The sequence below is a fragment of the Pseudophryne corroboree genome, chromosome 3 (assembly GCF_028390025.1).
Source record: "Pseudophryne corroboree isolate aPseCor3 chromosome 3, aPseCor3.hap2, whole genome shotgun sequence".
Taxonomy (NCBI): Eukaryota; Metazoa; Chordata; class Amphibia; order Anura; family Myobatrachidae; genus Pseudophryne; species Pseudophryne corroboree.
In genome coordinates, this window is record NC_086446.1 from 807232005 (window position 1) to 807252536 (window position 20532).

At 46.8% G+C, this 20532-nt stretch overlaps 1 protein-coding gene across 1 annotated transcript in view; it reads right to left on the minus strand.

The window, feature by feature from the left end:
• The window catches only part of GRK5 (G protein-coupled receptor kinase 5), a 269390-nt gene that overhangs the window by 91775 nt on the left and 157083 nt on the right, over positions 1 to 20532 (minus strand). Inside the window, exons 3-8 of the mRNA XM_063962703.1 lie at positions 17666 to 17778; positions 13272 to 13349; positions 9955 to 10055; positions 9586 to 9678; positions 9368 to 9431; positions 1996 to 2136 (exon numbers count right to left, since the gene is read on the minus strand). Of these exons, the coding sequence (XP_063818773.1) occupies positions 1996 to 2136; positions 9368 to 9431; positions 9586 to 9678; positions 9955 to 10055; positions 13272 to 13349; positions 17666 to 17778 (590 nt within the window). The remainder of the gene's footprint in view (positions 1 to 1995; positions 2137 to 9367; positions 9432 to 9585; positions 9679 to 9954; positions 10056 to 13271; positions 13350 to 17665; positions 17779 to 20532) is intronic.

Sequence of the window (20532 nt, forward strand, 5' to 3'; positions counted from 1 at the left end):
GAATGGAAAAGTCATTAGTAATTTCGTGTTTTGTTGATAAACTTGTTTTCATTCACATAGACAAATACATCCACTAGTGTTTTCAGGTGGTCCTAGGAATTCCTGAGTCCAGTGGTGAGGTGGCCAGGTTACAAAACGGCAGTCTTCAGAGGACAGTAATTCCAACTATGGACAATGCGTTAGTACAGATTAGGTTTATATATCACAGGCATTGCTGCCAACAAACCAATTTTATGATACTATAATAGTAAGGGCTAAAGGAGAGGATCTGGGGTTGGTGATGTACACTAAGACATCCAGGTAGGGGCTAGAGGAGAGGATCTGTGATTGGTGATGTGCTCTAGTTCACCCAGGTAGGGGCTAGAGGAGAGGATTTGGGGTTGACGGTGTGCCCTAGGACATCTAGGTAGGGACTAGAGGAGAGGAACTGGGGTTGGCGGTGTTCCCTAGGACATCCAGGTAGGGGCTAGAGGAGAGGATCTGGGGTTGGTGGTGTGCCCTAGGATATCCAGGTAGGGCTATAGGACAGAATGTGGGGTTGGCAGTGTGCCTTAGGACATCCAGGTATTGGCTAGGAGAGAGGATCTGGGGTTAGCGGTGTGCCCTAGGTTATCCAGGTAGGGGCTAGAGGAGAGGATCTGGGGTTAGTGTTGTGACCTAGAACATCCAGTTAGGATATAGAGGAGATGATCTGGAGTTGGTGGTGTGTCCTAGGACATCCAGGTATTGGATAGAGGAGAGAAACTGGGGTTAGTGGTGTGCCCTAGGACATCCAGGTAGGGGCTACAGGAGAGGATCTGGGGTTGGTGGTGTGTCCTAGGACATCCAGGTATTGGATGGAGGAGAGGATCTGGGATTGGTGATGTGCTCTCTCTAGTTCACCCAGGTAGGGGGTCTAGAGGAGAGGATTTGGGGTTGACGGTGTGCCCTAGGACATCTAGGTAGGGACTAGAGGATAGGAACTGGGGTTGGCGGTGTTCCCTAGGACATCTAGGTAGGGGCTAGAGGAGAGGATCTGGGGTTGGTGGATATCCAGTTAGGGCTAGAGGACAGAATGTGGGGTTGGCGGTGTGCCTTAGGACATCCAGGTATTGGCTAGAGGAGAGGATCTGGGGTTAGTATTGTGACCTAGAACATCCAGTTAGGATATAGAGGAGATGATCTGGAGTTGGTGGTGTGTCCTAGGACATCCAGGTATTGGATAGAAGAGAGAAACTGGGGTTAGTGGTGTGCCCTAGGACATCCAGGTAGGGGCTACAGGAGAGGATCTGGGGTTGGTGGTGTGTCCTAGGACATCAGGTATTGGATAGAGGAGAGGATCTGGGGTTAGTGGTGTGCCCTAGGACATTCAGGTAGGAGCTAGAGTAGAGGATCTGGGGTTGGTGGTGGGTCCTAGGACATCTAGGTAGGGGCTAGAGGAGAGGATCTGGGATTTGTGATGTGCTCTAGTTCACCCAGGTAGGGGCTAGAGGAGAGGATTTGGGGTTGGTGGTGTGCTCTAGTACACCCAGGTAGGGGCAAGAGGAGAGGATCTGGGGTTAGTGGTGTGCCTAGGACATCCAGGTAGAGGCTAGAGGAGGGGATCTGGGGTTAGTGGTGTGCCTTAGGACATCCAGTTAGGGGCTACAGGAGAGGATCTGGAGTTGGTGGTGTGTCCTAGGACATCCAGGTATTGGAAAGAGGAGAGGACCTGGAGTTAATGGTGTGCCCTAGGACATCCAGGTAGGGGCTAGAGGAGAGGATGTGGGGTTAGTGGTGTGCCCCAGGACATCCAGGTAGAGGCTAGAGGAGAGGATCTGGGGTTGGTGGTGTGCCCTAGGACATACAGGTAAGGGCTACAAGAGAGGATGTGGGGTTAGTGGTGTGTCCTAGGACATCTAGGTAGGGGCTAGAGGAGAGGATCTGGGGTTAGTTGTGTGCCCTATGACATCTAGGTAGGTGCTAGAGGAGAGGATCTGGGGTTGGTGGTGTGCCTTAGTACATCCAGGTACTTACCACAAATCTGCTGGTGACTTTCTCCAGGATTTGTTTCTCATTAAGAGCCATGGATTCGCCTTTCCTCTTTTTGATCCTCTTCTTCTCTAACCGTTTGCAAGCGTACATCTTTCCAGTGGCTCTGACTTGACACGCACACACCTGCCAATAACAGGTTGTCACCTTGTTATCAGTCAGGCCACATTCCCATTCCCACTCTGATTTTGTCATCCTATATCCTACCTTCTCTATAAATACATATACATATTTCTGGCCATGGAAACAGCATATTAACAGAAGAAAATAATAAAACGCAGTGTTCTGGAGTTTGGGGCAGTGAAACCTTTTATAAGGGTGATGAGGAAGATTTCTTACCGCTGGCTACCCGGGTCCCCTCTGTGGGCACAGACATTGGCAATATGCCATTAGGAGGTCGTACAGTACCCTTCCCTCTAATTCTGCAGCTCTGGGCCCATAGACACGACAGAGGGAAAGTGGGTCCTCGTGCTTCTCCAGGCCAGTTTGGGTGCATAGAATAGGAGGGGAGGATTCTATATGGGGAACCGGACTTCCAAATTACATTTCTTCCTGCTGAAATCATGGGTGATAATTATTTGGTGATGGTGTGAACGTATTTTTTTACCACCCAGAAAGGTTAGCTCCAATGTGAATATCTCACAAGCCTTAGTCCTCTGGTTTTATCCCTATCCTACAAATCTTATTGGCCCCAGCACAGCTGATCCCTAGACATGCAATCACCTAAAAGTCCGTGATCATTCAGTGCTAGGACCATTTCCTAACGACAGGATGGTTTACCTAGCAACCCCAATCAAAGTGCACCTCCTGGATGTTCATGTGATCATAATCACCTACTACCTCTATCCCCGTCCCGCACTTCCGCATAGTCGCGGTCACGTGGTCCCCGTCTCCAGTGACGCGACTACGTTATGATAGGGACGCGCCTCCTTCTCATCAAGCCGCACTGTGTACTAATATATTCAAGCGTGATACATCTCTAGACACCTCCTCCTTTCGTCATGTGACATTACTTTTGCCATTCCACGAGGGTGGACTCATTAGCATACGATTTTTGTCTCATGTGACATATGTTGTTATTTTATATACCAGTGTACTTTCCACTGATGAGAAATTTTAAATGTTTGTATTTTTAGAGTGTGGTGTATTAAATTAGTTTTATACGGTATCACACTATGGGGGTCATTCCGAGTTGTTCGCTTGTTATTTTTTTCTCGCAACGGAGCGATTAGTCGCTAATGCGCATGCGCAATGTCCGCAGTGCGACTGCGCCAAGTAAATTTGCTATGCAGGTAGGTATTTTACTCACGGCATTACGAGGTTTTTTCTTCGTTCTGGTGATCGTAATGTGATTGACAGGAAGTGGGTGTTTCTGGGCGGAAACTGGCCGTTTTATGGGAGTGTGTGAAAAAACGCTACCGTTTCTGGGAAAAACGCGGGAGTGGCTGGAGAAACGGAGGAGTGTCTGGGCGAACGCTGGGTGTGTTTGTGACGTCAAACCAGGAACGACAAGCACTGAACTGATCGCACTGGCAGAGTAAGTCTCGAGCTACTCAGAAACTGCACAGAGAAGTCTTTTCGCAATATTGCGAATCTTTCGTTCGCAATTTTGATAAGCTAAGATTCACTCCCAGTAGGCGGCGGCTTAGCGTGTGCAAAGCTGCTAAAAGCAGCTTGCGAGCGAACAACTCGGAATGACCCCCTATGTTCTCTTCACTTCACCTCTTTTCCCGGTACTAACTCCATGGTATGAACGGGAGTGCCTCCTAAATAGGAGATCTGTACGAAAAACAAGAGGTGGATCACGCCGTAGATAACGGAGCAGGGCGCTGGTGATATATTATTCTTTATATCATTTTCCTTTTTTGCACAATATTTCAGAGGATGGAAAGCCTCTTCCAAGGATACTGCATCATTAGCTGCCCTTGCGCACTGTTGGGGCTATTTTAACTTTTGTTGTACATGCTAGTTGTTTTTACCACTATTTCAGTTCCTGTAGTGCTGCATTATGTACAAATATAGAGAAAATAGAAAAATCGTTCTAGATAATGTTTTCAAAGAGGACGGAGAAAATGTTTCAGTGGTGGATGAGGACTTAGACAATGTGATGAGAAAATTGGAAAATAGGATCTGGTGGGAGACAGTCACTTTGGAAAGGTAAGTCTTCCACCAGATGATTCCAAAAGGACTCTTAATCACAAAAACGTCCTCATTCACTACTGCTAACGATGCTTTTAAGAATAAATGGGAAACCATACTTAAAGAATGTTCATTTAATTTAATTTAATTACCCTTATTATCCAAGAGAGAAAGGAGGAACTACTGTAAGTAAACTAGAAGAAGAGATTAAGGGGGTCATTCCGAGTTGATTGCTAGCTGCATTCGTTCGCTGTGCAGCGATAAGGCAAAAAAATGGCACTTCTGCGCATGCGTATGTGGCGCAATGCACACGCGCATCATACTATTGCAACGTACAATGTCGTTTCACACAGGGTCTAGCGAAGCTTTTCAGTCGCACTGCTGCCCGCAGAGTGATTGACAGGAAGAGGGCGTTTCTGGGTGTCAACGGACCGTTTTCAGGGAGTGTTCAGAAAAACGCAGGCGTGCCAGGAAAAACGCAGGCGTGGCTGGGCGAACGCAGGGCGTGTTCGTGATGTCAAAAAACAGGAACTGAACAGTCTGAAGTGATCGCAAGCGCTGAGTAGGTATTGAGCTACTCTAAAACTGCACAAAAATCTTTGCCGCCGCTCTGCGATCCTTTCGTTCGCACTTCTGCTAAGCTAAAATACACTCCCAGTGGGAGGCGGCATAGCGTTTGTACGGCTGCTAAAAACTGCTAACGAGCGAACAACTCGGAATGACCACGTAAAACCTATAGGGAGTGGACGACACCTTTCATGGATAGAAGGGAATATAAAGATCTAGAGAAAAAAATAGAACTAAGCATCAGTAAGAAAGAGAAAGTATTAGTAGACCGTAAGATTAAGAAGTTTATTAGAGATAGAGTGAGACTTAGAGAGACTAGGAATCAGGATAGTAAGAAGGAAGACACATTGGTGAAATGTGTTACACAGATCCCCCCACCTAGGAAAAACCAGTACAATATGGAAGAAGGGGGGGAGACAGATATGAAAAAAATAGGACACTACAGTGGCGTAATAAAGAGAGATCACCCCCATATGAGGGTGAAGAGAACCCCGGCATGTTTGGGAATCATGACCCAAATAGAAGGGAAAGGGGATACAATCTCACACCCCGTAATAGAGAACCTTGTTTCCATTGGAGTCAAAGAGACATTGGTGACAGGAGGAGATTCGAGATAGAAACTCCTAAATAAGAAATGAGGACACCCAATAGATTTCGGGTATTACAAGATGAGGAAAATCAAATCACGGACTCCTTTTTTAGGATGGAACCTGGACAGGAATTGGTACAGATGATCACATGTAAAAAAAGAGGCACAAGGGGAGGAAATGGCTAAAAAAAGAACAAAACAACTTTTGCGTAGGAAAGAATTTAGGAAGAAAAGAGGGGAAAATAAAGAAAAAAAGATAGGAAAGATGAGAAAAAGGAAGTTAAGCCAGAAGAAGGCAAGGTTAAAATCTTTAACTTAAGCTCACACCTCCTTACTAAAGGAGAAATTTCAGTCCTAGAAAAGGGACCCAAATATTCCCCGTCTAATACAATCAATAAATTCTTCACCTTTGTTGACCTACAAAAATATATCAGAAAACTAACCATAAAAAAGTTTTTGATAAGCAAAGAAATAGGTACTTTAGATATAGTGGAACAAGCGGACATGACCCCTTTTAAACCCAAATGAGTATTTTACCCTGCACATATGAATGGCCGTTTCCTGGAAACCTTCTATACCCTGGTGCACAATGATTTGAATAAAATCAACATGAGTAATAAAAAGTATAATTTAACTCATAAGGAAAGACAGGCTCTCAAAAATGAAAGAGATCTTCCAGATGTGATCATTAAACCCACCGATAAGGGTGGGGGGAGTCCTCATGGATAGAACTAAATATGCGGCTGAGGCAATGCGTCAACTAGACAACAGAACCACTTACCATAAATGAAGGTCTGATCCCACAAACAACATTATGGACAAAATGAAACATCTAATTGATAAGTTCAGGAGTAGGGTGGTCATAAGTGAAAAGGAACAGAAATTCCTCATCAACCATGAACCCGTGATCCCGATGCTTTATGTTCTCCCCAAAGTACACAAAGATCTTAACAATCCCCCGGGGAGACCTATAGTATCCGGGATCGATTCTGTAATGGCAGGGTTATCTGAATTCATAGATTACCATCTCCAGCCGTTGATTCTCTCTAACAAATCACACCTGAGAGATACCTCCCATGCATTAAGGGTAATAGAAAAAATCAAATGGCAGGAGGATTACATCATGGTCACGGCTGAAGTACGGTCCTTATATACCATCATAGACCATAAAGAGGGGACTAAGGCAGTACAAAGGTTTTTACAGGAGAGTACATTAGATGAAGGAGTACAAGAATTCATTATAGAGGGAGTTATGTTTATACTCCAAAACAACTATTTTTCCTTTAAAGATGACTTCTATTTACAGAAGGTCGGGACCGCAATGGGCACCAAGTTTGCCCCAAGTTATGCCAACATGTTCATGGGCAGTTGGGAGGCTGAACATGTTTGGAGTGACCATCGATTTGGGGCGAGCTTGGTGTCCTGGTCCGAATACATAGACAATGTCTTTTTTGCATGGCAGGAAGATGAAACATCCTTAAACGAGTTTTGTCTTTACCTAAATAACAATCCGTTGAACATTGAGTTCACCTTCACAATTAGTAAGGAATTAATAAATTTTCTAGATATAACAATATATGTGGAGGAAAATAATATCCAAACTAAGAACTATACAAAGCCGACGGATTCCTTGAGTTACACTGATGCCAGCAGTTGTCACCATCCAAACTGGTTACAAACTATACCGGCAGGACAACTAAAAAGGGTGAAGAGAAACTGCTCAAATAAGGATGTATATTTAAAACAAGCAGGAGGAATGCAGACTAAGATTGTCTCGTGCGGATATAAAACAAGGTAGTAGAAAAGGCAATTAGGGAGGTGGATGAAATAGATAGGAACCTCCTTTTAGAGAGGAAAGATAAGATCAGACAAGAGGAGGGTCAGGGAAACTTCAAGTAGGCCTTTGTGACCACATATAATAATCAGTCCCAATCCATTGAAAAAAAAATCATTAAACATTGGGGGATCCTACAGAAGGATTCCATTTTGGGACCACAGCTCCCCACAAAACCAAAAAAGCAACTACAGAAAAGCACCTAACTTGGGTAACAGCCTGGTGCGGAGTGCCCTACCCTCGACTGTACGGCCAGGTATTAAGACCAAAGGCTTCCATAGGTGTATGAATTGTGTTGCATGTAGGGAGCTTAAAATGAAAGATCAAAGTAAAACTTGTGATGTGACCATTAATGGGAAGAAGTCCGAGATCAGGGACTTCATCACATGCAAAACCAAAAACGTGGTGTATGCCATTGAGTGTGAGTGCAACCGGTTCTATATTGGAAGAACCTCTAGGCCTCTAAAGGTGCGGTTGGGAGAGCACTTAAGAAACATCAGAAAGGGCCTGGAGACACACACCCTCTCTGATCATTTCAAGAAACAACATGGGTGCTCCATCGACGCTGTCAAGCGGTTTGTGGGCCTCAAATGGGTAAAGGGACATTGGCGGAGACGAAATTTGACACAACAGTTAGCAAAGGCAGAGATGAAGATGATCTATGAGTTGGGGACTCTACATCCAGGAGGCCTAAATATAGATTTTGAAATCAAATGGTTTCTTTAGGTCTATCTCCTCTTTGCCACTTAAACATCTTCACGGTGGTGGCATAGTTCCGTGTATGTCTAGCCATGTTAATATGATATGTGACAACACATGGTTCACTATATATATATCATTGTATTCTAATATGTATCCGCTGTCTTTCTAGTGTGCATAGACCACGTTCTACCCTCGCAGTAGTCCTGATGGACTAAGGAACGATGTGCACGATCAGCAGTGAGAAAAGATTTCCCCCGACCCAGAGACGGTCTCCATGACAACCGCCGTATAGCAACAAGTGTAGCTGTGAAGAGAAACACCTGTCACATGACCAAAGGAGGAGGTGTTTAGAGATGTGTCACGCTTGAATATATTAGTACACAGTGCGGCTTGATGAGAAGGAGGCGCGTCTACATCATAACGTAGTCGCGTCACTGGAGACGGGGACCACGTGACCGCGACTATGCGGAAGTGCGGGGCGGGGATTGAGGTAGTCTGTGATTATGATCACATGAACATCCAGGAGGTGCACTATGATTGGGGTTGCTAGGTAAACCATCCTGTCGTTAGGAAATGGTCCGATCACTGAATCATCACGGACTTTTAGGTGATTGCATGTATAGGGATCAGCTGTGCTGGGACCAATAAGATTTGTAGGATAGGGATAAAACCGGAGAACTAATGCTTGTGAGATATTCACATTGGAGTTAACCTTGAGAAAGACCCGGGGAGGGTCGGAACGCGTGGGTGCTCTGCATATTGACCCCCTACACGTGGATGCTGATGTTTGTGGACTGAGCCGACACCCGGGCGAGTACTGAAAACCAGAAGATCCCCTTGCTGTAGCCTGGCGAGATAGTCTGGAGCTTCATGCGCATAAGAACTGACGCATGCCAGTTCTCACCGGGAGCCAGTAATCAGCCATTACTTTTGCCACTCCATGAGGGTGGACTCATTAGCATACGATTTTTGTCTCATGTGACATATGTTGTTTTTTTATATACCAGTGTACTTTCCACTGATGAGAAATTTTAAATGTTTGTATTTTAAAAGTGTGGTGTATTAAATTAGTTTTTTACGGTATCACACTATGTTCTCTTCACTTCACCTCTTTTCCCGGTACTAACTCCATAGTATGAATGGGAGTGCCTCCTAAATAGGAGATCTGTACCAAAAACAAGAAGTGGATCACGCCGTGGATAACAGAGAAGGGCGCTGGTGAAGTATTATTCTTTGTATCATTTTCCTTTTTTGCACAATATTTCAGAGGTTGGAAAAGCCTCTTCTAAGGATACTGCCCTATTAGCTGCCCTTGTGCACTGTTGGGGCTGTTCTAACTTTTGTTGTACATCCCAAGAAAGACCTTGCATTGAATGAGATAGACCTAAATAAACTGTGCTGGCAATGACCCTTTCCTAAAAATAAAGGACAGTAGTAACAATATGCATCTCTCCCCCATACTGCGCTGAACGTTATGACTGCTATAAAGTTATCGCCATGTGATTGCGCTCAGTGCTGGGACTCACCTCCCCGAAGCCACCTTTTCCCAGAACTCTGTACTGGCGGAAGGTGTTCTTGGTCACTGGCTGCCTGGAAGAAAAGTCAGCCGTCAGTACTGCCAGTACCCTGGCACAGATCATCATGGCAGTGCCCTGCCAGCGGAGGGTGAGATGGTAGACGAGGTGGTATCAGCGTTACTGGTGTAGATATCCCATGTGAGCTGTTTGTGTGTTGGGTCACTTACCTTTCCAGCCATTTCCACTGCAGGAACCGGTCGTAGTACATGCTCTCCAGGTAGCACTGGAAGGGTTCTCGGCTCAGGAAGTCATACACAGATCTGTCTCACGGAGAGAAGAAGGAGCATGTCACTCACTATAATATTGTCCTATGTCACAGACATCTAACTGTATGATCCCAACGTGTCTCAGCTTCCAGCTGTCCCAGGTATGCAGATACGCTACCTGTTCCCACTGTACAGACACGCACCCTATGGAGGGACATTGGCAGGTATATTATCCCTGGTATATTATAGGTTATTGCGTGGAGGTGTGATGGTGACAATTGCTGTAAGTAGTACTTACTGATAACAGCCCCCTGATGAAAGGACACTTACTGTGCACAGTGACAGAATATCTCTTTGTATGGGCTGATCTCCAGTTTCTCCTCCATTTGGTGGACAATATCTTGTCCGACTTCAGAGACATAAACTGGTGACTAGAGAAGAGAACAGCATGTAAGACACTATCCCAACAGGATCACAGCATTCATCTTGTGTTCCCCCATAGATGTTACCTGGAAACTTCCAGCTAAACTTTGTGTCTCATTGTCTTATGGAGATGAGTGACGTAGGCTATGGAGTACTCCCTATCTCATACCTCCTGTCCCGCTCATTCCCTACCTCCTGTCCTGCTCATTCCCTACATCCTGTCCTGCTCATTCCCTACTTCCTGCCCTGATAATTCCCTACCTCCTGTCCCGCTCATTCCCTACATCCTGTCCCATTCATTCCCTACTTCCTGTCCTGCTCATTCCCTACATCCTGTCCAGCTCATTCCTTACCTCCTGTCCGGCTCATTCCCTACCTCCTGATCCGCTTATTCCCTACCTCCTGCCCTAATCATTCCCTACCTCCTGCCCTAATCATTCCCTACCTCCCGTCCTGCTCATTCGCTACCTACTGTCCTGCTCATTCCATACCTCCATTCCTGCTCATTCCCCACCTCCTGTCCCGCTCATTCCCTACCTCCTATCCCGCTCATTCCCTACTTCCTGTCGTGCTCATTCCCTACTTCCTGTCGTGCTCATTCCCTACTTCCTGTCTTGCTTATTCCCTACCTCCTGTCCAGCTCATTACCTACCTCCTGTCCAGCTCATTCCCTACATCCTGATCCACTTATTCCCTACCTCCTGTCCTGCTCATTCCCTACTTCCTGTGCTGCTCATTCCCTACTTCCTGTCCTTCTCATTCCCTACCTCCTGTCCATCTCATTCCCTACTTCCTGTCCTGCTCATTCCCTACATCCTGATCCACTTATTCCCTACCTCCTGTCCCGCTCATTCCCTACTTCCTGTCCTGATTATTCCCTACCTCCTGTCCTGCTCATTTCCTACCTCCTGTCCTTCTTATTCCCTACCTCCTGTCCAGCTCATTCCCTACCTCCTGTCCTGCTCATTCCCTACATCCTGATCCGCTCATTCCCTACCTCCTGTCCTGCTCATTCCCTACCTCCTGTCCCGCTCATTCCCTACATCCTGTCCCACTCATTCCCTACCTCCTGCCCCGCTCATTCCCTACCTCCTGTCCTGCTCATTATCTGATCAGGATTATCATTCCCTACATCCTGATGCACTTATTCCCTACCTCCTGTCCTGATCATTCCCTACCTCCTGACCCGCTTATTCCCTACCTCCTGTCCCGCTCATTCCCTACCTCCTGTCCCGCTCATTCCCTACCTCCTGTCCCGCTCATTCCCTACCTCCTGCCCTGCTCATTTCCTACCTCCTGTCCTGCTCATTCCCTACCTCCTATCCCGCTCATTCCCAACCTCTTGTCCGCTCAATCCCTACCTCCTGCCCCACTTATTCCCTACCTCCTGTCCATCTCATTCCCTACCTCCTGTCCTGCTCATTCCATACCTCCAGTCCTGCTCATTCCCCACCTCCTGTCCCGCTCATTCCCTACCTCCTATCCCGCTCATTCCCTACTTCCTGTCGTGCTCATTCCCTACTTCCTGTCGTGCTCATTCCCTACTTCCTGTCTTGCTCATTCCCTACTTCCTGTCCTGCTCATTCCCTACATCCTGTCCTGCTCATTCCCTACCTCCTGTCCTGCTCATTTCCTACCTCCTGTCCTTCTTATTCCCTACCTCCTGTCCTGCTCATTCCCTACCTCCTGTCCTGCTCATTCCCTACCTCCTGTCCCGCTTATTCCCTACCTCCTATCCCGCTCATTCCCTACCTCCTGTCCTGCTCATTCCCTACCTTCTGTCCATCTCACTACCTACCTCCTGTCCTGCTCATTCCCCACCTCTGTCCTGCTCATTCCCTACATCCTGTCCTGGTCATTCCCCACCTCCTGTCCCACTCATTCCCTACCTCCTGCCCTGCTCATTCCCTACCTCCTGTCCCACTCATTCCCTACCTCCTGTTCTGCTCATTCCCCACCTCCTGCCCTGCTCATTCCCTACCTCCTGTCCCACTCATTCCCTACCTCCTGTTCTGCTCATTCCCCACCTCCTGCCCCGCTCAATCCCTACCTCCTGACCTGCTCATTCCCCACCTCCTGTCCTGCTCATTCCCTACATCCTGGCCTGCAATGGTAATGCTCTGCATGTAGACGTTGCCATTCACATTACTATTAGCGTCACATACATCTGTGAGATAATATTGCTGCATCTGCCATTATTCCTGCTGGTCTGGCAAATTCTATGACACCAGCCCGGCTGCTGGCAGATTGCTAAACTCTTCAGGGAGTTAGGGAGAAAAGCACTAGTTCCGGGAGTCTCCCTGACATCCAGGGAGTAAGCAGTATGATGTTTAATGAGGGTAATGAGAGAAAGGAAATGTGTCAGCCTTTTACAGGGTGGGTGTCTGTGGAGGGGACGGAGTGTGCGGGTGTAGTGTGGACTGTGTAATCTCTGGCTGAGGCCAACTCAATGGACAGGAATGAAGTATGTCCTAGGGCTGACACCATAGTAAAAGGTATACGGTCGTTAGGCTGACCACACTTAGGTCGACAGTCATTAGGTCGACCACTAGTGGTCGACATGCATTAGGTCGATATGGTCACTAGGTCGACATGGTAAAATGGTGACATGAGTTTTTCACATTTTTTAAAAACTTTTTTAACCTTTTTATACTTTACGATCAGGCACAGGTTACTATGATTGGAGAATAGTAACCTGTGCCGAGTGCAGCGGTAGCGGATATATTATGCCGGCGGACAGGTTCCCAGCGCCTAGCATCCCGACCGCCGGCATCAGGGCGAGCGCAAATGAGCCCCTTGCGGGCTCACTACGCTCGCCACGCTGCGCCAGGATCCCAACCAGCGGTATACTGAATACCACCCGAGGGGACACGGTGCACTAATTCGGGTTCCCGATCACTTAAAGAAGAAAACGACACCAACATTTTTTAAAAACTCATGTTGACCTTTTTCCAAGTCAACCTTGCTCATGTCGTCCTAATGACCGCGTCGACCTATTTCAGGTATCGACCTAGTCACTGTCGACCAATAGTAGTCGACATACGTGTGGTCAACCCTATGACCCATACCCAGTAAAAGATATTGCTATTGTAGATGAGCGGTGAGGTCTGGGGGTGACGGGTTACACAGTATGTCCCAGATCCTCATTACTATTCACAATGTAACCATTTCCCAGGACTTCCAGTCTACATCGGGGGCACTGACTGGTGACCCCTGTAACTTACCTCTGGGGTGAGGTATTTCAGAATTATTTCTCTTCCCTTTTCTCCTAGTTTTTCATCCGGCGTAACTTCATACTCTGCCTGGAGGAGAATAGAATGGATGAAATGTACTGTGTGGAGAACAGGAGGTGCTACCTGTCCTATAAAACTAAAGAGAATGGTAAGGTAGGTATGAGGTACGTAACAGGGAGTATAACTGGTAAGATGAGCAAGAGATGTGCAAAAGGGTTGATGGATAGTAAGACAGGTCATGTAGGTAGTATTGGGAGCAGAGAGTTGGTAAGATGGGTCAGAGATGCATCATAGGGAGTAGTTGGATGGTAAGATAGGTCATGTAGGTAGTATTGGGAGCAGAGAGTTGGTAAGATGGGTAAGAGATGTATCATAGGGAGTGGTTGGATGGTAAGATAGGAAGTAGGTGTTATTGGGAGCAGAGAGTTGGTAAGATGGGTAAGAGATGTATCATAGGGAGTGGTTGGATGGTAAGATAGGTCGTGTAGGTGTTATTGGGAGCAGAGAGTTGGTAAGATGGGTAAGAGATGTATCATAGGGAGTGGTTGGATGGTAAGATACAGTGCATCCGGAAAGTATTCACAGCGCTTCACTTTTTCCACACTTTGTTATGTTACAGCCTTATTCCAAAATGGAATAAATTAATTTTTCCCTCAAAATTCTACACACAATGGGGGTAATTCCAAGTTGATCGCAGCAGGAAATTTTTTAGCAGTTGGGCAAAACCATGTGCACTGCAGGGGGGGGGCAGATATAACATGTGCAGAAAGAGTTAGATTTGGGTGGGTTATATTGTTTCTGTGCAGGGTAAATACTGGCTGCTTTATTTTTACACTGCAAATTAGATTGCAGATTGAACACACCCCACCCAAATCTAACTCTCTCTGCACATGTTATATCTGCCTCCCCTGCAGTGCACATGGTTTTGCCCAATTGCTAACAAAAATCCTGCTGCGATCAACTTGGAATTACCCCCAATATCCCATAATGACAACGAGAAAACAGTTTTTTTGAGATTTTTGCTAATTTATTAAAAATAAAAAACTAAGAAATCACATGTACATAAGTATTCACAGCTTTTGCCATGAAGCTCAAAATTGAGCTCAGGTGCATCCTGTTTCCACTGATCATCCTTCAGATGTTCCTATAGCTTAAATGGAGACCACCTGTGGTAAATTCAGTTGATTGGACATGATTTGGAAAGGCACACACCTGTCTAGAGGGGTGGTCTTCAGTATGCCGACTGACGGGATCCCGGCGCACAGTATAACGGCGCCAGAATCCCGACAGCCGGCATACCGACACTTATTCTCCCTCGTGGGGGTCCACGACCCCCCTGGAGGGAGAATAAAATAGCAAGGCCAACGTGCCCGCAGCGCAGCGAGCCCGTAAGGGGCTCATTTGCGCTCGCCACACTGTCGGTAAGCCGGCGGTCGGGCTCCCGGCGCCGGTATGCTGGTTGCTGGGAGCCCGACCGCCGGCATACCATACTACACCCGTCTATATAAGGTCCCACACTTCACAGTGCATGTCTGAGCACAAACCAAGCATGAAGTCAAAGGAATTGTCTGTAGACCTCTGAGACAGGATTGTCTTGAGGCACTAATCTGGGGAAGGGTACAGAAAAATATCTGCTGCTTTGAAGGTCCCAATGAGCACAGTGGCCTCCATCATCCATAAATGGAAGAAGTTCAGAACCCCCAGGAGTCTTCCTAGAGCTGGACAGCCGTCTAAACTGAGCAATCGGGGAAGAAGGGCCATAGTCAGGGAGGTGACCAAGAACCCGATGGTCACTCTGTCAGATTTCTCTGTGGAGAGAGGAGAATCTTCCAGAAGGACAACTATCTCTGCAGCAATCCACTAATCAGGCCTGTATGGTAGAGTGCCCAGACGGAGTTTGCTCAAATGCACCGGAAGGTCTCTCAGACCATTAGAATTTTTTTAAATCTGGTCTGATCAAACAAAGATTGAACTCTTTGGCGTGAATGCTAGGCGTCATGTTTGGAGGAAACCAGGCACCGCTCATCACCAGGCCAATACCATCCCTATAGTGAAAGCATGGTGGGGGCAGTATCATGCTGTGGGAATGTTTTTCAGTGGCAGGAACTGGGAGACTAGTCAGGATAGAGGGAAAGATGAATGCAGTAATGTACAGAGACATCCTGGATGAAAACCTGCTCCAGAGCGCTCTTGACCTCAGACTGGGGCGACTGTTCATCTTTCAACAGGGCAACAACCCCGGTGGTCTTCAGTTTGCCGGCGGCCGCGCTCCCGACGACCAGCATACCGGAGCCGGAATCCCGACCGTTGGCATACCGACAGCTTTTCTCCCTTTTGGGGGTCCATGACCCCCCTGAAGGGAGAACAGATAGTGTGGCACGCGTAGCGCGCCACCGTGCTCACAGCGTGGCGAGCACAGCGAGCCCGCAAGGGGCTCATTTGCGCTCGCCCAGCTGTCGGTATGCCGGCGGTCAGGATTCCGGGGCCGGTATGCTGGCCGCCGGGAGTCCGACCGCCAGCTTAACATACCACACCCTAACGACCCTAAGCACACAGCCAAGATATCAAAGGAGTGGCTTCAGGACAACTCTGTGAATGTCCTTGAGTGGCCCAGCCAGAGCCCAGACTTGAATCCAATTGAACATCTCTGGAGAGATCTGAAAAATTGCTGCACACCGACGCTTCCCATCCAACCTGATGGAGCTTGAGAGGTGCTGCAAAGAGGAATGGGCGAAACTGCCCAAATATAGGTGTGCCAAGCTTGTGGCATCATATTCAAAAAGACTTGAGGCTGTAATTGCTGCCAAAGGCGCATCAACAAAGTAAATCTCAAAAAAACTTTTTTCATGTTGTCATTATGGGGTATTGTGTGTAGAATTTTGAGGGGAAAATTTTATTTATTCCATTTTGGAATAAGGCTGTAACATAACAAAATGTGGAAAAAGTGAAGCACTGTGAATACTGGGGGTAATTCCAAGTTGATCACAGCAGGAATTTAGTTAGCAATTGGGCAAAACCATGTGCAGTGCAGAGGAGGCAGATATAACGTGCAGAGAGAGTTAGATTTGGGTGGGGTGTGTTCAATCTGCAATCTAATTTGCAGGGTAAAAATAAAGCAGCCAGTATTTACCCTGCACAGAAATAAAATAACCCACCCAAATCTAACTCTCTCTGCACATGTTATATCTGCCTCCCCTGCAGTACACATGGTTTTGCCCAACTGCTAAAAAATTTCCTGCTGCGATCAACTTGGAATTACCCCCACTTTCTGGATGCACTGTAGGTCATGTAGGCGTTATCGGGAGCAGAAAGATGGTAATATGGGTAAGAGATGTATCATAGGGAGTGGTTGGTAAGATAGGTAGTGTAGGTATATTGGGAGCAGAGAGTTGGTAAGATGGATAAGAGATGTATCATAGGGAGTGGTTGGATGGTAAGATAGGCAGTGAAGGCATTATTGGGAGCAGAGAGTTGGTAAGATGGGTAAGAGATGTGTCATAGGGAGTGGTTGGATGGTAAGATAGGTTGTGTAGGTGTTATTGGGAGCTGATAGTTGGTAAGATGGGTAAGAGATGTGTCATAGGGAGTGGTTGGATGGTAAGATAGGTTGTGTAGGTATTATTGGGAGCAGAGAGTTGGTAAGATATGTGTCATAGGGAGTGGTTGGATGGTAAGATAGGAAGTAGGTGTTATTGGGAGCAGAGAGTTGGTAAGATGGGTAAGAGATATATCATAGGGAGTGGTTGGATGGTAAGGTAGGTTGTGTAGGTGTTATTGGGAGCAGATAGTTGGTAAGATGGGTGAGAGATGTATCATAGGGAGTGGTTGGATGGTAAGATAGGTTGTGTAGGTGTTATTGGGAGCAGATAGTTGGTAAGATGGGTGAGAGATGTATCATAGGGAGTGGTTGGATGGTAAGATAGGAAGTAGGTGTTATTGGGAGCAGATAGTTGGTAAGATGGGTAAGAGATGTATCATAGGGAGTGGTTGGATGGTAAGATAGGTTGTGTAGGTGTTATTGGGAGCAGATAGTTGGTAAAATGGGTAAGAGATTTATCATAGCGAGTGGTTGGATGGTAAGATACTGTAGGTCGTGTAGGCGTTATCGTGAGCAGAAAGATGGTAAGAGCCCATTAAACAACGAGTGATAAAACTCACTTCATATGATAAATGGTGATCCAGCCAATCAACTCTCAACTGTCATTTTTCAAACACATGCCCGTTAAGAGCTGATTGGCTGGAGCACCATTTATCATATACAGCGCGTTTTGTCCCTCGATCTACGGCAGTGAAGTCCCTAAAGACTGATTTATATCTTCATGATATTCTCCCATACATTGAGGTCTCAGTACAGTAGCAGAGCGCGGAGGGGGGCTCAATATTACCACAGCGTCCAGGAAGTGGATCAGACACTCGAGCTCCGGCTGCGCCTCGCAGAACTGTCGGAACAGGAGCCTCCCGATAGGCTGCTTCTCACACAGATTGTAATAGTCCTTCTCTGCAAAACAGTCACTCACCAGTCACATTATATATAGAGAAATATTCCATAGTTTCTGTGTGTTCTTTAATTACCTGTAAGTGTGCTGAGGGCAAAGTGTGCATCTCTAATGTATTTATATGAGTGGGGAATGACAGCGCCCCCCAGTGTCCAGGAAAACAGAAAAAATGGCATCCTGTTAGCTCAGTGCTGTGTCTAATGAGGGCTGAGGATTTTCTGTACAGCGCTGCATAAAGTGTCCGTTCTCTATAAACACTAATAATAAGAAGGATATGTAACTAGCTGATGTGCCCGGTCTCACCCGGGCAAAGGTTTGCTTTGTGGAACATTTTACCCCTTTTCACCTCCTTGGGAGTCAAATTTGGAAAAGTCCGGCTGCTAAGTGGGCGGCTGCAAATAACTATCACAGTATCCAGACCACCCAACATAAACATAGAAAATACATCAGCAAATAGGTCTGAGGACGTTTCCCAGTTTACTAAATTCTTCTCCAGCAGCACTTTACATCCTCAAAATCACTGTCTCCTCCTAAGCTCATCCCATGCTCTCTCCTTTCTCCTCCATGCTCTCTCTTTCTCCTCCTAGCTCTCTCCTGTATCTTCCAAGCTCTTCCCTTTCTCCTATATGCTCTCTCCTTTCTCCTCCATGCTCTCTCCTTTCTCGTACATGCTCTCTCCTTTCCCCTTCATACTCTCTCCTTTCTCGTACATGCTCTCTCCTTTCCCCTTCATGCTCTCTCCTTTCTCATACATGCTCTCTCCTTTCTCCTCCATGCTCTCTCCTGTCTCATACATGCTCTCTCCTTTCTCCTCCATGCTCTCTCCTTTCTCCTACATGCTCTCTCCTTTCTCCTACATACTCTCTTTCTCCTACATGCTCTCTCCTTTCCCCTTCATGCTCTCTCCTTTCTCCTCCATGCTCTCTCCTTTCCCCTCCATGCTCTCTCCTTTCCCCTCCATGCTCTCTCCTTTCCCCTCCATGCTCTCTCCTTTCCCCTCCATGCTCTCTCCTTTCTCCTCCATGCTCTCTCCTTTCTCCTCCTAGCTCTCTCTCTCTTTCTCCTACATGCTCTCTCCTTTCTCCTACATGCTCTCTCCTTTCTCCTACATGCTCTCTTTCTCCTCCTAGCTCTCTTTCTCCTCCTAGCTCTCTCCTGTCTCCTACATGCTCTCTTTCTCCTCCTAGTTCTCTCCTGTCTCCTACATGCTCTCTCCTTTCTCCTACATGCTTTCTCCTAGCTCTCATCTTTCTCCTCCTAGCTCTCACTTCTCTCCTCCATGCTCTCTTCTTTCTCCTCTTAGCTCTCTTCTTTCTCCTCCTAGCTCTCACTTCTCTCCTCCATGCTCTCACTTCTCTCCTCCATGCTCTCTCCTTTCTCCTCCATGCTCTCTTCTTTCTCCTCCTAGCTCTCTTCTTTCTCCTCCTAGCTCTCTTCTTTCTCCTCCTAGCTCTCTTCTTTCTCCTCCTAGCTCTCTTCTTTCTCCTCCATGCTCTCTCCTTTCTCCTCCATGCTCTCTCCTTTCTCCTCCTAGCTCTCTTCTTTCTCCTCCTAGCTCTCTTCTTTCTCCTCCTAGCTCTCTTCTTTCTCCTCCTAGCTCTCTTCTTTCTCCTCCATGCTCTCTTCTTTCTCCTCCATGCTCTCTTCTTTCTCCTCCTAGCTCTCTTCTTTCTCCTCCTAGCTCTCTTCTTTCTCCTCCTAGCTCTCTTCTTTCTCCTCCATGCTCTCTTCTTTCTCCTCCTAGCTCTCTCCTTTCTCCTCCATGCTCTCTTCTTTCTCCTCCTAGCTCTCTTCTTTCTCCTCCTAGCTCTCTTCTTTCTCCTCCTAGCTCTCTTCTTTCTCCTCCTAGCTCTCTTCTTTCTCCTCCTAGCTCTCACCTCTCTCCTACATGCTTTCTCCTGTCTACTACATGCTTTCTCCTTTCTCCTACATGCTCTCTTTCTCCTAGCTCTCGACGTTCTCCTCCTAGCTCTCACCTCTCTCCTACATGCTGTTACCTTTTACCTCCTAGCTCTCTCCTGCATCTTCCAAGCTCTCTCCTTTCTACTCCTAGGCTTTCTCTTTTCTTTTCTCTTCTGCTCTCTCTTACCTCCTACATGCTCTCTCTTATCCTCCGCTCTCTCTTCCTTCCTACATGCTCTCTTCTCTCCTCCGGTCTTTTACCTCATACATGCTCTCTCTCTCTTCTTCTCTGCTCTCTCTTATGGCCTACAGGCTCTATATCTTCTTCTCCACTTTCTCTTCCCTCCTACATGTTCTCTCTCTCTTTTCCGGTCTTTTACCTCATACATGCTCTCTTCTTCTCTGCTCTCTCTTACCTCCTACATGCTCTCACTTTTCTCCTCCGCTCTCTCTTGTCGTCTACATGTTCTCTCTTTTCTTCTCCACTCTCTCTTACCTCCTACATGCTCTCACTTTTCTCCTCCGCTCTCTCTTGTCGTCTACATGTTCTCTCTCTTCTTCTCCACTCTCTCTTACCTCCTACATGCTCTCACTTTTCTCCTCCGCTCTCTCTTGTCGTCTACATGTTCTCTCTTTTCTTCTCCACTCTCTCTTACCTCCTACATGCTCTCACTTTTCTCCTCCGCTCTCTCGTCGTCTACATGTTCTCTCTCTTCTTCTCCACTCTCTCTTACCTCCTACATGCTCTCACTTTTCTCCTCCGCTCTCTCTTGTCGTCTACATGTTCTCTCTTACCTCCTACAATACATGCTCTCACTTTTCTCCTCCATTCTCTCTTTTCTGCTCTGTTATCT